The sequence below is a fragment of the Neolamprologus brichardi genome, chromosome 16 (genome assembly GCF_056152115.1).
Source record: "Neolamprologus brichardi isolate AB-2024 chromosome 16, ASM5615211v1, whole genome shotgun sequence".
Lineage (NCBI taxonomy): Eukaryota > Metazoa > Chordata > Actinopteri > Cichliformes > Cichlidae > Neolamprologus > Neolamprologus brichardi.
Window position 1 is genome coordinate 6805610 of NC_142119.1, and position 21534 is coordinate 6827143.

The 21534-nt window shown below is 44.2% G+C and overlaps 1 protein-coding gene across 3 annotated transcripts in view; it reads right to left on the minus strand.

The window, feature by feature from the left end:
* Positions 1–21534, minus strand: part of LOC102785402 (neuropilin-2-like) — an 87176-nt gene that overhangs the window by 34565 nt on the left and 31077 nt on the right. For all 3 annotated transcript variants that reach the window (XM_006793663.3, XM_006793661.3, XM_006793662.3), the window contains exons 4-10: positions 20295–20522; positions 18202–18357; positions 17941–18110; positions 14431–14586; positions 5591–5735; positions 1379–1554; positions 474–641 (exon numbers count right to left, since the gene is read on the minus strand). In XM_006793663.3, coding sequence (XP_006793726.2) covers positions 474–641; positions 1379–1554; positions 5591–5735; positions 14431–14586; positions 17941–18110; positions 18202–18357; positions 20295–20522 — 1199 coding nt within the window. The remainder of the gene's footprint in view (positions 1–473; positions 642–1378; positions 1555–5590; positions 5736–14430; positions 14587–17940; positions 18111–18201; positions 18358–20294; positions 20523–21534) is intronic.

Here is a 21534-nt window from a genome sequence, read left to right on the forward strand (position 1 = left end):
CAGGCACTCAGTAGTACTATTAAAGCGTTTTAAGACATAGACTCAGAAAGCAGAACAAAGTTTAAAGTGCCCGTCTTGCAGTGCGTTAGACGCCAGCAGTGCTGAGTGGTGATGCAGGAAAGACATTTTTAATTAACACCCATGAGAGACAAATAGAGGATGAGAGACGAAGAGAGGGAGAGCGCAGGACTCGGGGAGAGGAAGACACAGAAGCGCGAAGAATGACGAGCGAGGTGATTAAATTGAATTATTATCGGAGCCGAGGCTGTAATAAAGCGGCGTTTTTGCAAAAAATGACAAGAATGAAAAAGACAAAGACGAGGAGTAAGAGAGGGAGACGGGGCGAAAGGCTCGGCTGAGAGACGGCTATAAATAAACTGCAAATGAGTGAGAAGTGACGGCGGACCAGAGGACAGAGGGGGCCCCCGTTTGTGTCAAAAACAAGGAGAGAGTGTGTGTGTGTTCTCCTCTACCTTAGCAAACCCAGTCTTGCTGTCAGTGATGTAGGTCCAGTCTTTGCCATTCGAGCTGTGAGCCAGTTTGTACTTCCTGACAAATGCTCTGTTCTCCGCACTGCCCTCCAGCCCTCGTGCACCTTGGGTAATAATGCCACGCACCATCTTGGGCACACCGAGGTCCACCTGCAGCACACAAAACAAAGTTAAACAAAGTTATTATTGCTCGCTCACCCTGTGCGCCATGGAACCAATCAATTTCCAGATCCCCTGCTCATTGTGGCAACTGTGACTTTCCCGAGCATATAATCAATCAAACGTTGGTTTTCCACTGGGGAACCTTTAATAAGATTCAGGCTTTGGAAATGGGTTCTTCTTTCTATTCAATAGCAGTTCATGACCAAGGTCAGTTCACAAACGCAATCTAAACGACGTCTGAAAACTCCATCAGTGTTTAGAGACCCTGCTGTTGTCACGTGTGTCATTATACAGTAATTTTGTGGGTTCGGTGGATGTTGTGATCGCCGGTGCAGGTGTGGAAAAGCCCGGCCTGCAGTATTTGATTGATAAAACCGTAGATTACATTATAAAAGACAGATGTGGATGCTTTTTTATGGCTCCTTTAGTTGCAAAAACAAGTCTCTGGGAAACTGACCCCACCCCTGCTTGATTTATCACTGCAGACGACCTTTTCTGATGTTCTGACGTTTATGGTCTCAGTGTCTGGTTTCAAGTGTTCTCCGTTATAAACTGAAGTGCGTTCCTATACTATGCTGCCATTAAGAGTAAAATTTATGACAAAGCAGGTTTTGGTCAACGTCGTGGCTTCCTTGTGATTGACAGCTCACCCCTCGCCCCTCACATGCAGTTTAAAAAAATCAAAAGACAGAGCAGATGAATGATGCTAGGCTATAGCGACATACCTGCAGCCACTCTTCTCCAACTATGGGTTGCGTTGGGTTGGGAAACCAGCCTGATCGACTGGCCACCAGCCTGGCGGCCCCCATGGAGCCGTGGATGTCCCTCATGGAGGACGCAGTGATTTGCGAGTCAGGAAGCAAACCAGACAACATGCCCTGCAACTCTGAGCAGGGGGCATCTGATAAATCAGAACACAGAGAGGAAGGAGTGCTTAATGCTACCGCTGAGGAGACGATTTCTATTTATTCTGCCAGCTTATTACAATCATAATAATAATAATAATAATAATAATAATAATAATAATAATAATTTCTTTTCGTTTTGTTAATAAAAGAAAAGCAGTTTGGGAACGTTTTGGAAAACATTTCCGTCCTCTGACTCAGTGCCTCAAACATCAGTCAGCAGCTAAAAACATTAAAGCAGCAACAACACTGGTGCTAAATGGTTGATTTTATGAATGTAAAGTTTGATGCAGTGATATGCTCTCCTGTCCTCTGCTGTTAGAGCTCACTGTATGTTTACCGCTGGGAATTTCATGCTGCATATGAAACTAGTTGTGTAATATTAGAGGCTGCCCGGAAGCTAAAAATCTGAAATCATCTGGAGTAATATACAGCACTCGGTTCTTTATATGTCGCTCGTAAGAAACAACTGCAGCAATTTATTGAACGATATGCAAACATACATGGAAATATAGTCTATAGGGCAACAACAGAGTTTGTACAACGCTTGACAATCAATATTTGGTACGAACTCCTTCCTCGTTAAAAAGGCTTTCTTCTAATTTCCCTGAGGATCTTCAGGAACGGTTCTCCAGGCTTCCTGAAGGACATTTAAAGCTCTTTTTGGATGTTTCTGCCTTTGGTCGTGTTCTCTGTCAGGATGATCCCACACTGCTTCAGTAACACTGAGGTCCGAGTTCTGGGGAAACCCATCCATGACTGAAGCTCCACTGTGTGTTTTTTCAGTTAGGATCTGCCGTCACTGCACTGACACCCACTGTTGGACCGCTCTCATGACCTCCTGCGTACATACTGACAACGACTTGAACTGGAAATGTCCAATTTGAATTCATCGCTCCATCAGACCTGTAGCCACAGTCAGTCCAGTCCAGGACACACCACTTCTTCTTCGGTCCTCCACTTTGGTCCAGTTTTCTTAAATTTTTAAGGACACACTGCACACCAGGCTGAGATATGCCAGGTTTCCAGCTAATCGCACTTTGGGAATCACCTTGTTGGTGCAAAAATCCAATTTCATGTCTGTCAAACTTTGTTATTTTTTATTGAGCCAACTAAAGACATTTCTTTAGTTGAATTTTGGGACAGGCTGCTAGTAACAAAGTAACAAAGACACAAAATACAAAGACACATTTGCACAGGACTGTATCTGGTAAGTAATTTGGACATAACGGGCCATAATCTGATATTTTCATGATTCTTTAAACGATGCTGGACTGTCCAAACTGTTCTCCGTCTGCAGGCTCCTGCTACACCAAAGCATCTGTCTTTTAACAATCCTTCATAAATGAACGTCGCTTTCAGGTCTGGAATAATTCTGCGACACCTTTTGATCTAATCTGGGAGCAAAATGTTGTGTTTGTGACACAAACAACAACTTGTGTGTTACGCGGCGCGGTGCCTTTGAGCTGCTTTCCATCAGCCCATTTCATTATTTTGCCTTCCTGCTGCTGCAAAGTTGATGCATAATTTTAACCTGCCTACCAAAAGGGGATTCTTCATGGGGAATTGAGCCAGAGAACTCTCAAATGGAAGCACTAAATGAAAGCATGTTGGAGATCAAAGGGATACTGTTTATTACACTGACAAATGGTTTTTAGTCCGACAAGCATCAAAATATGGTATTTTTATTCATGGCCATGAGTAATGACGAAACACAAAAGGAACCAAGAAAACCAAAGTGACCAGTTCTGATCTGGGACGAAGACAAGAGCGATGGAGGAAAGGAAGACAAAGGTGAGGAGGAGGAGTTAGAGGACAAAGGGAAGATAAAGAGATAGACAAAAGGTCAAACAGGGAGATGGACTGAAAAGGCAGCAAGTGAATAGGAAAGGGTGAGAAAGAGGGAGCGAGGGAGATGCAAGTGGGAAAGAGAGAGAGCCGGCTGACAGTGAAGGTTGACGGTGATTGATGGTGACATTCTTCAGGTCTTCACGGAGATGAATGTTTAATGCCGTGACGTTTGTGCCTCGGAATGGTAAATAATGAATCAACAATAAACAACAACAGCTCCAGCCAGGCTGGATGGCTCCTTCAAGCTCTACAGCAGACATGAAAACCGATTAGCTAGAAGGAAACGCTGTTCCCGTGTCATTTATTTTGTGTTTCTTATTTCCTGCATCAGTGTATTTTAGCAGCTCCTTTAATGTAGGCGTGCAGCATATCACCTCTACAGAAAGCATAGCAGAAATAGTTTCAGCTCTCAAATGCACGCACACAGCAGTCGGACAGTGAAGGTCTCTCAGAGGCCCACTTCCTCTCACGCTCTGATGTTTCGCCCACACACAGGTGAACACAAACTCCCACTGTGCCGTTTCTGATAACGGGGTCTCACGAGTACGGCGCCGAGGCGCTACTTAGCTGATGCATACGCACAGCTGGACGCACACGTGTGTAGTTTCTACAAATACACACGCTACACAAGCCCTGCTGGGAAAAATAGTAAAAGGTGCTAAAAATAAATGATTGATAAGTGCTGCGGTGCTAAAATGAAATGAGATTAAGGGAGAAGCGATGGAGGGAGGAAGAGCTGAATGAAGCAGGGACGGGAAGATTTAAAGAAGGGATGCGGGAAGAAGGAATGGTGGCTGTCAGCAAAGGTAAAAGAAGGACAGAGGAAGAAAAACATACTGACGAGAGAGAGACGGAGGAAAAAGTAGAGCAGAAGACATAAAAGTGTGATTTAAGTTAATGACATGTCAGTGACTGACTGCTTTATGTCTGCCTTTATAGGCTTGTGTAGGGCATTATCACATTCCCCCTGGCAGTGTGTTTGACTGTGTGTTTGCCTGCATGTCTGTGTGCTCAGAAAAGATACTGCATGGCCATTAGCAGGTATGTTTGGGCTTTTTTCAGCAGGTTATGGACATTTTCCCTGAAACTGCGGCAGGATAGTTTCTGCTTCTCGCCACGAGCCTCGGAAATATCAAACTCTGACATCCCTCGTTACAAAAACCAGCCTTGAAAGTGTCAAGACTTTGCATATAAACTCAATGTTTTTCTCATGATGGATGACAGGAATCGCAAGGTGGCAGGGATGAGCAAAAGGCAGGGCGATGCCCCAAAAAACGGGGGTTATATATGCTCTCACTCCTGAAAGCAGTGAAAAAGGCAGAGTGATATATAATGCAATTTCAGGTGTTAAAATAGAGTAAAAAAATAAAAACACAGGCAAGATACCTGATATATTCCACATCCCTGTCTATCTCTCTATCACACACACACACACATGCTCAGTATCATATTGTTTGGGTGGGATTGTGATTTGTGTGGGTGCTGAAATAGCCCTCCTGGATAAGAGCATATCTGTCCCTCTCAATGGCCGCTACGATGGCAGCAGAGAGAGGCCCTAACCTAATCATGATACAGTGGAGCGGGACACACATGCACACAGATATGCTCAAATGGATTGAAACTCTCTGTCTTTTACCATATACGCACAGACGCACACACAAACACAGACGGTCTAATTAAGTTTTATCTATTTATAGTATTGAGCTGATTATGCTGGTTGAAATCGTGTTTGTTTGCCAGGGCTGCAGATGAAAGCTGAGAGCCTGTTACTCTCTGATGTTATCACCCACACATCACACTCTAGTATTATTCTATTAGGACTGTGTGTGTGTGTGTGTGTGTGTGTGTGTGTGTGTGTGTGTGTGTGTGTGGGAGACAGAGAAGGGGTGTATGTATATGAAAGGGCAAGAGTGCACACGAGGGTGGGTGTGTTGCACACATGTGAAAAGGAGAAAAAGACAAGAAGGCGGCATGAATAGAATTATGAATAGGAGTTAATGGATGGACAAATTACAAACCTGTTTATTATTAGATTATACAAATAAAGAAAAACCTTTCACAATATTCCTGCACTTGACAAACTGACTTCTGTGTTTTCGCTGGAATCCCAGGAGGAGATTGACCCCTGTCCCGAGAAAGTCTGAGAAACTCCGCAGGAAAAAAAAGCATCATCTGTCTTACCCGTGATCTGACAGCCGTAGAGCTCGAACCGCAGCGCAATGCCGTTCTTCCATGTCTGAGGTTTGATCCGCACGAAGCGGGCCAGGACCGGCTGTGGGATTCGATTGAGGACCACCTCCGTGGCGTCAGCGTTGGCATGGAAAACCTGCAGACAGAAAGGAACATTTAGAAGTGCGACGTTTGGAGTCCGTCTGCAGAACTGGAGCTCAGTAAGGATAATGGGAGACAGCCCGATATGCTGAGTCACACTTCTATGAGCTGCATACAGCGATGTGCAAAAGTCATCTCTTTTATTTCCTTCCAATGAGCCAGACTTTGTCTTTTTTTAAAGGCTCTTGAGCCAAAGTTCTCCGGCTTCCTGAAGGACATTGGCTGCTTTTCACTCATTTTCAGTCTCGTCCTTTTGCCTGATCCAATTTCAGAGAAATGCTTTTTTGCTTGTTTTTTAAGCTGCTCAATCCTGACCTATGAATCATTGACACATGAAAAGTAATCTATTTCAGGGTATGAACAAGAAGAGAGCAATGTAGCAAAGAACTAGTTTTAAGTTGTATCTTTTGACACACTACGAGAGCCATCTCTCGAGCGCGGTGGAGGCTCTTTTGTGATTTGCTGCTGCAATTTAGCCACCGGTGTTGGAGATCTTGATAAAACTGATTTTGATCCAACACGCAAAACCATGTAAAGAGTGTCTGAATGCCAACGGCTTCATTTTTTAGCACAACAATGATCCCAAATACTCTGGCAGTGCTGTGAAAACAAACACAGTGGAACATTATCAGTCATGGACTGGTCTCTGCAGAGCTCGGAAGGTACAAAAGGCAGAAACAACCAAAGAAGAGCTCTGAATGACCTCCAAGAAGCCCAGAGAATGACTCCTGAAGACTATTTAGAATTGCACAAACTCAGTTGTTGCTGAATTTCCATGTATGTTTGCAAAATATACAGAAAATGAGGGCAGCTCAGTATTTGTGCACAGTACTGTATACACATAATAAATCCCAGCTATTCTGTACAGCAGGATTAACCTTCGAATGTATTAAACTGTTAATTTAATTTTACACATTGGCCAAATAAACTGAAATTATTGTCCTTTTATCAGCTCACAGATATTTGAGTTGAGTTTTCTCTTCTTTGGTTAATTTCTGTTAAATAAATAATGACACAATCTAATATTGTTGATATTAATCCGATGTTGTATGTACTTGACCTGCTGAGGACCACGTGATCATTTGTGTCCTGATATGTAAACTCTTAGAAGTGAAAGTGTGAGCACTTTCTTTTCCCCTGACTGTAAGTGGTAGAAATATGACACATATAATACAACCATCTAGTTTCTCTTAGCTGTGGCATGATGAAAAACAATAATCTTTTGCTTTGTAGTTAAGTTTACGCCTCTGTCCACAGCTGTGATTCAAGACAACACTTAATGAAACTTAATGTGAGGTGAAAAGGCAGCAGATTAATGTTTCTCCTCTACGTGATTACATAAAGCCACAAAATTAATAAAGTGACTGTTCACCGAGGAGGGAAGGGGTGCAAAGGTTCACTCACACACTCACACACACACACTCTGAGGGCATGCAGTGTGCAATAAATCACGGACGTAAGTGTGTGGGAGAGAATCCTCTTCTCACGTCCTCTCGACTCAACCACACACACACATGCAGGAAAACAGCACAAAGAAAAACACGTCGTAATCCCCTGATGCACAAACACACACACGGCATGCACTAGCACACTGCGTGCAGACACCACTGTCCCCCCACATGCATGTAATGTGTCTCTGCCCTCTGAGCTCTTGCACTCCCCACACTTCCTCTGAAAACACACACAAGTTCAGATAAAAGGAAACTGAATGCAAGTGCACATTGCTAGAAGGACCCTTTTTGTCTTTGACATCAAGACTTTATATCTCTGTCTATCTGACAGTCTCTCTCGCCAACAGCCATCTCCGCTGGTCTCCCAGCAGGACAGAACAGCTGGGGTTCTGCTCTCTCATTTCCTTTTCTCCCTTCGTTTCTGTCTTTTTCTGTGATGTCTCTATCTCGTCTCTCGCTGATGATAAACGGCTGTAAATTCAAGGACGATAATCCATGCTGTTGTTTTATTACAGGAGCAAATAAGCCTCTTTTTCCTTAACACTCTTTCTATTATGTTACATTAATGCTGAAAACATCATAGCGTGTTTATTACACAGAGCGGTAAGCCTTGTTCAACAGAGCCAAAGGCCTTGCAATTACTTGCTTGGTTACACATTTATAGATGTTTGCCTTGTTTTAGGTGTGTGTGTGCGTGTGTGTGTGTGTGTGTGCATGTGCGTGTGCGTGTGTGCGTGTGAAAGATTAAAATCACTTTTTTCTTCCTGTCTTCAATCCATTGAACAGCAGGACTCGTCAGGGGTGACAAAATATGGATGAAGGGAGTTTGTGACTTGGAACAGAACAGAAGCAGGCCACCAGGCCAGCTGGGAATTGAACCCATGACCCAGTGGGTGTACAGCACCAAGTCGGCCCCTGTGAACTCACGCCCTTACAAAAGCATTCATACTAGAAACTGTGACCTGTTAAATGATGGAAAAATGCCTACAGGCCCCAAAGACTTAATGGGATTGTGGTAGCAGACTGTAATTACAAGTGTGTGTGTGTGTGTGTGTGTGTCTCTGTGTGTGTGTCACTGTGTAAAAGTGTAATTATGAAGTCTCACTCTTAGGAGTTGGGGGCTGGCGGGTGCTTTTTGATTTCCCTGGGTGCCCACTGAAACATTTTCAGTGTACACATATACAACCACACACACACACACACTTTTACGTGTGTGTGTGTGAAAGTCTGACCTGCAGCTTTTTTTGCAGCTTAACGTTTGCACAGACAATGTTTGGTGCTGTGAGCAAGAACTTTGACACGAACTTGGTTCTGTTACTGTTTCAGTTACCAGCTTTGTTCAGGGTCATCAGGGATGCAGCGCGTGCTGCAGCTTGTACTGCTGAGCTACTGCTGTCACTGTCTTCATCGGGACTGTGAACTTATATCTTTACCACTTGCAGGATCACGAAGCAGCTGGAGGCTATCCTGGCTGACATTGGGAAAAATATGGGATACAGCTGCCCGTCCTTCACAGGGTTAAGACACAAACCATGCACACTGCAGAATCAGTTCAGAATCATGCATATGTTTGTGATGCAGGAGAAAGCCAGAACACCTGGATTTAACCTGCTCGGACACAGGCAGACCTTAGAGGCCAGCCATTCTAGCTGTCAGGCGCCTCCCCTGGTAAGAAATAGCCCCATAAATATTTATAACCTGACCGGCTTGTTAAAAATTTAATATGTTTTTCTACACGTAGGCCATATTTTATGCTGCCATGTTTGTTAAAAGTCAAAGTATGTGAACTTTTGATTGTGTGGACAGGTGCCTGCCCGCACATCAATCTCATAATGAAGTGAATTTAAGAGCAGGGACACTTCAGAATGAAACATGTCAAAGATGACACACACACATGTGAGTTTGCGCACGCATGCAAACACAAATATTCGCATTCCCGTAACGGCTCCCAGGTCGTGGCTCCGGAGCGAGACTCCACAGAGAGGAGGTGTAAGGGGATATGCAGCGTCCCTGAGGTCTTAAACCAAACTAAATACACTGTTAACAGTCTCAGTCTAAAAGGCTTCAATAACAATCAGCTAATGGACTACACCTGCAGCCCAGCTCAGGTTATTAAGCGCGTGTTTGTGTGTGTGAGAGAGTCTGTCTGCATTTGTAAATGGGCTGATGTTTCCACCAAGGTAAGAAGACAAGGGAAGCTGATACTGGCAAAGAGTAGGGTAAACAGATGCTCCTCCCCCCTTTGTCTGTCTCCAACACACACACACACACCTACAAAAGCAAACAGAAATGCTCTTAACAAAATAACATAAAGAGAAACTTCAAATAGTACTTTTATTTCTCAGTGAAGCTCAAAGGTGGCCGACATGAAGTGAATACCATTTTTCCTTCATTTACACACACCTGCTCCGCTGAATAACAATAGAGTTCTGGGTAGCAGATTCTGGTTTGCAGGCAAAAGGCAGCGAATCAGATCTAGCGAGTAACTACAGGAAAGGCGACTGACAAACGAGTGCGCTCACCTCACGGGAAAGTAAAGAACACGCAAGGCCACAGTCAGTCAGCCAGAGAGGGCCGGCACAGACGCGCTGAATTATTCAAATGTCTGTGCCGAGTGTGCGTCGTGTGCATGTGCATGCATTGAGTTATAAAATAATAAAACACCCCCCATCTCCTCTCGTTCCATCAAAGAAGGCCAAACACAGGCACATGCTGGCGCACACGGAGACTTCGGGGAGGTAACCTGTCTTTGACAGCTGAATCCGAGCGTGTGTGTGTGTCTGTGTGTGTGTCTGTGTGTGTGTGTAGGGAGTGTGACAGAACAATGCACAAATCTCACAGACCAAACGACACACGGCACATTCGTAATATCCCCCGTTGTCCCTTTTCTCACTTTTTCTCTGAGCTTTTCTTTCTTCATTTGTCACAAACTCTTTTCTCCTGCTCTGCGCTGACCCGGCCCTCCCTTCTGCTTTTCCCTCACCTCCCTCGACTCTGTCGCTTTATTTTCCTTCTCTCTCCTGACGTCTTTCCAGGCTGTGTTGCTGAGACCTCTGAACTATCCAGAGGGATTTGTGGTCAACACCCCTGTCTGCTATTCTCATTATTCCCCCTCTCCTGCTTCATCCATCTATCCCTATTTCTTTTGCTCCATGATTCCCCTATGAACACTTCTTCCCCCCCGCCTGCCTCTTTCCTTCACTCACTTGTTCCCCTATGAACCTTGCATTGCTCCCACCTCTCTTCCTCCTCCTGCTCGGTCACTCCTCTCTCTATCAGCCTAACCTTTTGCTTTTTTCCATTACTTTTTTCCTGTTTTTTTTTTTTCAACTTTTCTACACTTTCCTCCCATCACGATCCCTCTCTCTTCTGCTCATTCCACCCACGTATCCATCCTCCATCCCTCTCTCTCCATCAATCCTCCCTCCCACAGATTAAAGTGGGAATAGGAGGTTTTGGTCTTGGCCGAGGTCCAGTTCTGTAATGGCCACAGACAGGTCTGCCTGCAGCAATTCTGTGGGGCTACGTAATGACACTTGTCCCACGTCAAGCTCAAATGTAGCTATATAGAGAAGTTCTCAAGCTCCTAAAGATAAAAACTGCAACTGAGACGACATAATTTCTCACGCCGAGGCCTCGGGCCGCAGAAAACTGCTGCCTTACTTGTCGTGCGCACAACGCGCCACACAGGAAGTTACAGGTACAAATCTCTTTGTGGCTAATGCAAATTCAAATGATCTGTCAACGACCTCTCAATTAAACCTTGGCAAATCGCTGCTTCACAATAAGAATAGAAAATACATTTTCCCATCTGTCTGTCATTCCTCTTTTCCTCTGGTAGTGTCTGTAAGTACAAATAGGAACAAATTAAGTCTGAATATTACTCCATGCTTGCGCCTGAAAAGTTTCTCCAAGTTAACATGTTTTCCATATGCCCCATCTGGTTCACGACAGGCCTTTAATGACATTATCAAATACATTACAGATCACACAAATCATCACGATGCTGTGTGACAGCAGCACCGCCCTTGCAAGCAGACTCCCAGATGTTTAAAGCCACAGTGTGTGCGCATACCTGTGCGTGTATGTGTGCACAAGAAGTGTCTGATTAGTTAATATGCAAAAAGACAGAGGATGTAAATGCATCTAGTCACATGTCTGCGTGTGCTGTTTGGTGTGTTTTTGCTCCACTATATATGTTTAATTATTTCAAGCATGGTGGTTTTGCAAGAACAAACTATCCATGTGGCTTCCATTATTTTTTTGTCCTGCTTTAATGCCTCTAGCCCATAAAACACTAACTCAATAATTCTTCCAGATTAACGCACACAAACCGAAGCATCGCTGCTGCCAAGCACAAAAGTCATTTGTTTAAGCAGCGCAAACGTGCCGGCGTATTTCCTGATGACTTTCTCAGAGACAGGAGGAGGAGGGAGAGCGAATGATGGAGAGCTGTGAGAGTGGAAAGAGTGTAAGGAGAGGCCGAAGGAAGATGTGAAGTGAGCGAACGAGGAGACATGGAGGGAGCAATTGATGGATGAAGAGATTCTGAGAGAACTAGTGAAGAGGCAAGTGAATGAAAATGTCAAGAAGGGGAGATGGATGGATAGGTGTACAGTCGGGGCACTTCTGTTTATTTCCTGGATGGCTAAAACAGCTACGATTTCTCAAAATTAATAACTTAGCCGTGTTGATTTAAGGCTTCCGTGAGACAAAAGGAAAACTGTGATCTATCGCATAAACTGATCCAGGATCTGCTTTCAATTATGAAATACAATTTCCTTGAATTATCCTGTTAATGCAGACGCAGCGTTTTACAAACTGCAGAATAAAACACACTGCCAAAAAGGTCTTGGCCACTGCTGTGGAGTGATTTATATCTTTCTAGCGTAAAACACAGACACACACAAACTCACGACAACAACGATAGACGATAGAGAAAGTCAGCAGGGCAAGGCCAGTGCTGAGTGGCCGTCTGAGGCGTGTCAACCGAGAAAGGACAAGATGCTGACATCATCGTTTCATCATCAGATAAATAACCATCATCCACTCCGCCGTTTTGTTCTGAGCTAACATAACGCTGCCGCAACACATTTACAATATTTGTACGTATCTGCATAATATCCATATTATGGCCCTGAGACAGTGGTGTGTAGATGTGGATTAAAAGGGGTGCTGGACAAAACTGAGATTACAGATTACAGCACAGACTGGCACACCAGGGAGCCAAACAGCTAGAAAGACCCTGCCTGTGTGTGTGTGTGTGTGTGTGTGTGTGTGTGTGTGTGTGTGTGTGTGTGTGTGTGTGTGTGTGTGTGTGTGTGTGTGTGTGTGTGTGTGAAGAGGAGGGGATTGCCATAAATCAGCAGCACACAGAGAAACTCACATACACACACACACACACACACACACACACGTGCAACTCAATGTCTCCCTTGGTATTCAGCTCCAAACAGCTTTCCAGGGTTGTGGCTGAAACAAGCAGGATTATGCGCGGTGACACCAGCAACTAGCCTCGACACATTAATCTGTTTTGCATATTGGATTTTTTTATTGTCTCGTTGCCCGATGTCACTGTGAAACTGGGCCGTAGCTGCTGCGTGTCTGCATGGACAGTATCATGGCTCATTATTCAGTGGATTTACTTTAGCGCCACTAAAAATGAAGATCTGCAATTGAGTTATACCTTTGTAGTTGAGAATGATGCATGCATAAAACATGCAAAAGCATTAGAAATAAGCTCCAATCCAAACTTGAAATAATGAAGCATTATATTAAAAATTAGAATAGCTAAAAAGTGCACAGTTGTGCTGCGTCCCTGTGTCTCCCAGCTCGTTGCACTAGCATGCTTGCTTCTGCAGTCCCAGGGAGACATTCACTGCTGAAAATTACACTATTTTCCAGCTTTGGTAGGCTTGGAGAAAGAGTGAACTGCATTTTTGGTAAGCCGTGGTGCAGGGTCCGCAAAAAACCCATGCATGTGTTCACCAACGATTGCAGAACACTATTAACCCTCTCGCTCCCACAGCTGGAACCTGGAGATTTATCTAAGTTCCTTACTGTAGATAAACTGCTGTGTGCTGTGAGCATTTAGGCCAGTGCTTGTAACTTATGATGGAGATATTAATCTAAAATATGATCGGTTACACTTACACATGCCTGGGAAATATAAAAACATAAATAAAGAAGTTTTCTAAAAGCTATAAACTTTTATTTTTGCCTAGATTTTTGTGGACAGTTAATGAGACCATCAACTTTGACATCATGTTTGAGCTCCTATTATTGTAGTCCAAATTTCCACAGGAAATTTAAAAGATTATTCCTTCCATTTACTGTAAAACAGATGCCGTTTATTACCACATAACACAAATGACCAAAGATATTAGCTTTTTTTCCTTAAAAATAAAAGTTAACTAAGCTTAATATCTTGTAAATATAACTGAAGAAACTCCCTCATTTCCTCAATCATCCATCATCCCCATCTTTTATTTTCTGTGCTGTTTTATCCCACCATCACTTCTGTGGGAGTTAACATTTGCTGTAAGTCTTGTGGGATCTCCACTAAGGAATTCCACATGGTTAGACTGGAGCTCCTGTTTCCCTCTCATAGCAATGCATGCATTAGCGTTCATGAAGAAATAAAGGTTTACAGCACAAAGTCAGACGTGGCGTTAGACCGCAGCACAAACATGTGTGACCACGGGCAGGGGGAGAACGCCTCTGATGGAAAAACCAGCCAAAACCACTGGAATGTTCTTTTACTTTAATTGCAGCCTCAACCATTAAGACTCTTAATGCCGTCTGCTTTATTTCTACCTGGCTGGCCAGACTGCAGCGTGCACACTGATGACACATCATGCCTTAACACCTCTGAGAAAAACAGCTTGGAACCCGGCCCCAATCAGGTCAACGTTAGGCAGAGCTCAGACCAGAAACTAAAAGAAACCAGATGGGATGGGAAAGCAGAATGTGCAGTGTAAATGCAGTTGCATACAATGATGTCAGATATCACCGAGAGCCTGGAGACTCGTGCTGGTTCTGGCTCAGTCATAAAGCCTTAAATGAGGCCAACTGAATGGCAGTGGAAAGGCTGTAATTGCAGACACCAGTTAAATTTTGGGCTTGAGGTCAACTCTCGCTGCATATAATCCATCTCATATTTCCATCCACCTCTCCCATCAAGATGCCAGTGGAGCCCGACGCCGGTTAGCAGCTCCCGCCTCGTGTGTTTGAACCTACCTTATGGTTTTTGCCGTGTCTGTAGATCATCCAGTCTTCCCCGTTCGTGCTGACCTCTAGCTTGAAGGAGGTAACAAAGTAATTCTTCTGCGTTTCCTTTGAAATGGCGCCCTGTGTGGCAATGCCGGTAAGCACCTTCAGAGTATGGAGGTCCACCTGTTTGGGGAGAGAAAGGTTTTAAACTTTTACTTAATAAGAAAATGATGACAAAGTAAAAGAAAACACAGAAATCCTCAGATTCAAATGTACACTTGATCGTTGATCAAAGTGTCTGAAGACCTTTTAAGTGCAACAGCAGTTGAAGACACACAAAAATAATCCCACAAATATACACCTGGAATTATCTGCATCCATCTCCCCCGTTCGGCACTCTCTTCTCCTCCCCTCCTCATCTACTCCTCTCGGTTTCTTTCCACTCTGCGGCTCTCTCCTGGCAGATCGATAGTAATGACCCGGGGCTCATTTTAATTTCCTCCCATACAATAGCTATAATCACCTCCCCGTCCTGATTGTGGATGCTACACTACGTGGCTGGCATGCCGCTCGCTGCGTTGCATTATACATGGGAAGCACTGTGTAGGATGCGAAGCTTCAAACTCCGGGATTTCAAGGTCCCTGAAGTAGACTCAAATTTATTCGCTCCATAGTGCCCAAAACGAGTAAACACAGCAGAGCGATGAAGGTATTTAAATAAAAACGGAAAATAACAAGACGTTGTTATAAATTCTCTCAATATGGAAGGAGTCTAACGAAACAATAAGTGATGGTGTTTAGGAAGACACTGAACACTGCTAATGAACGGCTGCATATTTATAACAAACACTGCCGGTCTGAAAATACCTGAAGTAAAATGTATTCATATAAATCACTGAAGCTTTAGTGGAGTTACCTGCCAGGATCAGAGCACACCTGTGATTCTTTAACCCGAGTATTTCACATTTTTAGAGACACACACACGCAGAGGAGGAGATGAGAAAAGTTCGAGTGTAGATTACAACATTTGCTCTCCTCGACTGGAGCCGCAGAAACCTGCAGATTAATCAGAACTTGTTGTGTGTGTTTGCTGTGCAAGTGTGTGCTGTATGTCCCACTGAGGTATCGTACAAAACACCAGGGGAGGTAAAATGCTGCGTTTGTTATCTGTCAGAGAGACAGGTGTTCCAGATTACTTCCACCAAACACACACACGGCCGTGCACCGGTAGGGCCAGACAGAGATCCACCAAGACAACTAATCGATAACACGAAACCGAGGAGAGGAACAGATGAGAGGAGAAGGCGGGGTGAGGAGTGAGTATGGGAGGAAGAGGGAGAAAAGAGAATGAAATCCAGGGGGGTTGAGGGCTAAGTGAGACTTCCCAAAGAAGGAAGGAAGGTCCCTCATCAATCACAGAGCTGTTAGAATAACAGAGCCACCAGCACTCGCATCATCAATCTGCACCACATCTCAGTGAGCCAGGCCAGAATAGAATAGAATAGAATAGAATAGAATAGAATAGAATAGAATAGAGGAGCTATCCTAAATTTATTAAAGCACGCCTGATCTGAAAACTCAGCCCTGCACTCACAAGCACTAAGCTGTAAGACTCCACAGGGTGCAAGATACAAGAAGGAGAGGCACGTTGGCATTTATGACAGCTGCTCATCAAGGCAGACACACACACACATGCATGCAGAGGCATTGCTCTGTGCTAGGTGTTAATGCAGAGGAACAGCTGAGAGCCTCTGTGGAACACGATGCCCCGACCACAGCACCGCCGACCACAGAGAGACACAAACCCAACGCAAACCGGGAGTTTCTCCCTGTGAGATCACATCGTCTGTCTGAGCGTCCGAGGAAAAACAGGAAAAACATGGAAATGAAATAATGCGTTTTATACAAATTGTTTTCTGTCAGCTACTTTTGAGAGTGGCCCTGAGGGTGTGAGGTTTCAGCTGTGAGAGGCGTTGTGCACTTCCTCTTGGCCACAATCTCTTCCTGTGTTTTTATGAGGTCTGATGTGCTGCTTCTAATCCACATGTCTGTGACTACTGTGTTTGTGACACTGGTCCAGCTAACATAAAGGAGACGTTTGTCTGTCATAGACAATATGTGCTTAATAATGTTTAATCTCTGCAGCCCGCCACTAAAGATACCCTAAAAACATTTAATGCATGAATGTCTGAGTTACTGACACTGCTAACAAACAAATGGATGCCAGCCACACTCGTATTGCACTCTGACTGTGTAGTAAATTTAGGAAACCTGGGAATAAACTGAGCCTTGCAGCTGGCAGCCAGGCAAGTCAGAAAACTGTAGGAGAAGTTAAGGTCAGCAGTTTGCAATCTGGCATGCAGCATCTTGCAAAAAAGGTTCCAAGATAAAGATAAAATAAATAAGGAAAGTGTAAATGCCATACGTCTGAAACAGGAAGTCGTATCCCTTAAAGGACTAATATAAACACAGAAGGTATGCAGCGGTTAGTCAATCCATTCTTGAGCTGATCCTAACTAGTTGACAAATGCAACCTGTAAAGAACGTTCAATAGGCAATGCTTTAGGGGTCATAGGTCAAACAGGTTTAAGTGATAATCAATCTTGAAAGTCACTCGTCTGCTGAAACAGACATATCAGGGTCGAGGCTCGCTGTTCTGCCTGCTCTTTGATCGATAGAAGTCCTGAAAGCTTCCTTATCCTCCCCTTTAAACATGTGTGCATGAATATGAATCTATAAGGATATGTATGTGGAAACATGTGTAAATGGCTTTAAAAACGGAGTCGTTTTAAACATACTGGTGAGTTATAAATGCTTTCTCCTTTTAAAGAACTGGAAGAAACCCCAATAAAGATCCCATGTTTACTACTTAGTTACATTAAAGGTTAAAGCTTCTTCTACAAAACACACCTGTAGCAAAACCATTCCCCCTAAAGGTATTTGTCCCTTTGCAAAGCGCAACGCTAAAGCTGCGTGCTGGCTTTGTGAGGCTATCCCTACGTGACAACCAAAAAGGTAATCTGTTGTTTACAAAAGGTGTCTGGCTGAAAAGCAGCCCTCTGACCCGCCTGAGTCTTCCCCGTCTTAGGGGGTGAGTCGGCCTCGCCTTCCCTTCCCATCTCACCCAGACAGCCTCATAACTCAAGCTCAGGGATGGCACAAAGTTGGCACAGAGCTGGAACACAGGAAACAATGCCTTACCCGGGCATGGAGCTGCTAAACCTTGATAGCGCCACACCTCCCACTCGCTCTCTCTCTCTCACTTGCTCTCCCACATACGCTGACAAATATATCTGCGGTAGAGTTATTATGTGTGATATGTCAACACGAGGAAAAATATGGTGTTAAGATGGGAGCGCAGTCTGTTTTTAGTTCAGGCAGAGTAAACTTCTGCATTTACGGATTAGGGTTTTGAATTTGCGCCCTGGTCTGGAAATAAAACAGTGAAACGTCCGTGAAATAATCTTTCTAGAGCTCGAGGTGTTCGAGGAGCGGCTTTTGGAACCGTGTGAGGTTTCTGGATGGACACACTCATACCTGTATGTACTCCTTGTTGCTGTCGTCCGAGGGCGTCCACGCGTTATCGTTGTAATTGAGTCGGGCCTGTCGCGGCAGCCAGCGTTCGTCGGCGAAGGTCGACGATGCCGTGATCTGGTCGTCGGTGATCTTTCCTGACTCCATGCCGAACGCGTTACTGCAGTGGAAGGCTGTAAGAGGAGAGGGGGAGCAGATCTTGACCAATATCCGTGTTTCTTTTGCGTTATTTTGAGAGAAAACACGCTACAAACTCCAGCTTACTCTCGCTGACTTCCTTGTGCGTCATGTTATAGCGAGCCGAGAAGCCATCTTTAGCCACGGCCATGTCCGTGTGGAAGGACAGAGAGAGGATCCCAGTGGATGACTGGATCTCTGGAGGCACCCTGGTCCCGCAGTATCGACCGATCAGAGGGCCCACTGTCAATCAAACAGCAGTTAGTCATCATTTATTTGTTTGTGTGTTACTGAACATCGCACTCGTCCAACGGTCGAGATTATAATCTTATGTTTTTCATCTTTTAACCTCACGCTTGTTTATTTGTATCCTTCATGACTTGCACTGATTTTCCTGCATCTGCTCATCACTCCACCCCCTCATGTCCTCACCTCCCTCCTTTCATCCATCTGGACACGGTTTGAGAAAGTGCACTAATATATACGAATACACACATACTGTACATCTGTGTGTGTGTGTGTGTGTGTGCAGATCTAAGTGATTCCTCTACTGTCTTCTTCTCTAATACCACAACTTGTATATGTCAACACAAACAGATGAGTGTGATTTAAAGCCCAAGGGTCTGTGTGTGTGTGAGTGTTACACAAATAGTTGACTCATCCTGCTACTCCTTCTTCTTTTACACACACACACATACACACATGAGAAGGTTTGTGGAGGAGGAGAGAAAATAGCCGGCGATCGATCAGTGCTATTGATTTTCTCCCCTTCCCCTTTTGGAATGGGTGGATATTTGAAATAGGGCTCTTGAGCAAATAATGGTAATAAGTCTTTTCTTGATTGTGGGGAGGAAAAAGGAAAGCAGGAAAAGATGACGAGAGAAACGAGAGGAGGCAAACACGTGAATATTTTTAAAGATTATATATATTTGCCGTTCCATTTTTGGCTTCCCATTTTGGATGGATGGGTTTAGATTTTAGGAGATGAAAACTAACTGAACAGAAATGACTCATACATATGTGTACACAGAGGAAAAACTGAAAACAACCGTTTGGTGTCTCTGCCGCTAATCGAGCGAGCGCTGTTTTATTATCAGGCTCTCGGGCGTCTCCTCCCTCCTTCCCACTCCTTTCACCTTTTGCTGTTAAAAAAAAAACAGACTCTTTCCGCTTGCCTTTTCACTCTTCCTGTCGAGGATTTTTTTTATTCCTGAAACTAAAAGTCGTTCACCTCTGACTCTCACCCAGTAAATTTCCTTCCCTTTCCAACCCTCTCCCTCTTCATCTCGCTGTATTTCCCGTTGCCTCCCTCCATCACTCAAAGCAGAAGTCTTCTCTTCTCTCTGACCCCTGAAGAAAGGGATTTTTTTAGTATCCCTTCAAGCTGCTTCCTCCGTAATGTGCATCGTGTCTCTGTTTTTCCATTGTGCCTAAGGCTAAATTCATGTTTACAGAAAGGAAAGCGCTGTGTTATTCCAGTCAGTCTTTGCTTGATGTTTTTAATGGCTTTATAATACTTGTTTAATATACTCTGTGTCTACACTCTGACAGTTTTTAAAGCAAAGTTTTAAAAGTTAAAATAAAATTGGCAAAGTTTTCCAAATATTTAAATGCGTCTTTCTGGACGTCTTTCCAGCCCAGCTTTGTTCTCCCACTCCTCCTGTTGAAGGTAAACCAGAGGTCATTCCTTTGCTCCAGCGTTCCCAGCAGTCGATGACTTCTCTTTCTCCTTCTGTTTCTTTCTACCTCTTCCATTGCTTGAAACTCAGTCCAAGGGTTGTGCGCCTCGGAGTTGGAGTCCTTCTAAACTTCCAGTTCTTGTAGCAGTTAGACCAGAAATATCCCACCCTCCACTGTTCCTCCTCTCACTCCCTTTCTTTTCTCCCTTTGCTCAACAGTTGCTATTTTTTCCCTTGAAAAGTTGCATTGTTTCTCCACAGTGGGTGCCAACATCCTGCCTGTAAGCTTAGTTTTCATCTACCAACGCATAGCTTCTAAAATAGCTGCTACTCCACCTCGGTCAATAATGATGTAGGCAGGGCAGAGCACATATATTACTCACTTTGCTCTCTGTACTGACTCATGACAAGGCTGAGAAATTGTTTGACATCTCCATCAGCAGCCGTGACAATAACGCAGTGATCACTCGATCCGACAGATCCAAAGCATAAATGTCGTACCTCCCGGGAGCCCGTCCCAAACTTCCAGCCAGTCGTACTTGCAGTCTCCATCTCCACCTGGCAGGGGATCGTTCTCCAGGTCAAAGGTGAGGAAGGTGAGGGTGACATCCATTCTGGGCGGGACAATGATGATGAAGGCGCACTCGAGGTTGTGGGGGTATTTGTCGGGAAATCCCGGGGACTCGACGAGGCCCGAGGGACTGGTAAAGTTACGGGAACAGTCTGAACCTGGGATGAAGACAGAGAAACAAAACGTTGTGTACATTAATCAAAACGTCATGTTAATAGCAGTTAAACGTTGATTTAAATCATTAACTGGAAAAATCTCGGAACAAGATTTGTTTAGAGAAGAATGTCGGCGCTCATTACACTTCAAACTAATGCTATTACTCTGGGCAGAAACCCAGAGGTGCTGTTTTTAGAGGCGAGCACTTTAAACTCAACTCAGTGCATGTTTCTCTGTTTCATAACTCCCAGCTCTGCTATCTCAGTTTTATTTAGGTACTAAAACATCCACTTCACATAATATATGTCTGATTGGGGCTACAGAGTGTCAATGTGTGTGCTTAAGTAGCTCGAGTTCACATAAAGGCCGATCTTATGGACAGACACAGGCTGAGGACAAAGCTGTAAGATAACAGACGGCTAATTTCTTTGTTTGTTTTTCCAGCTCAAAAAAACAAACACAAACAGTCAACTCATATTAAATATTGCCTTTCTAAGGTGGTAAATCCCCAGCTTTTCCACGTTGTGCAAGACCACAAAAAAGCACTAATATTCTGCACCGAATGCCAAGTTTCAGTATGCAGAAAGAAAAGGATCAGCCCACGTTTTAAGTGCACTAAAGCCAGACTTTTTATTGCTGACAATTCCTGGGGAAAAGCAGAGAGTTTCAAACCCGCTGTAATCTTTAAGAAAAATTAGCAACACTGGAGATGGTACGAGACAAACAGAATAAGAGGAGTGAGAGAGACAGACGGTCTGCTGACAGTGTCATGGATGGGTGGTCCAGCAGTTAAGAGGAGCTTTAGACATCATAATACATGCGCACAGTCACGCACACATAAACATGCTGTGACAGGGCGGTGTTACCCTCTCTATTAATGCACGCACACAGTGTGCTTGCACCAACTGGACCATTATTCCAGGCCACCCAGCCATAAGACCAAACACTGTCTAAGCCTCTTAGGGTACCCCATGTCTCTCATGAGTTAATGAAGAGAAGTTAGCAGACACTAAA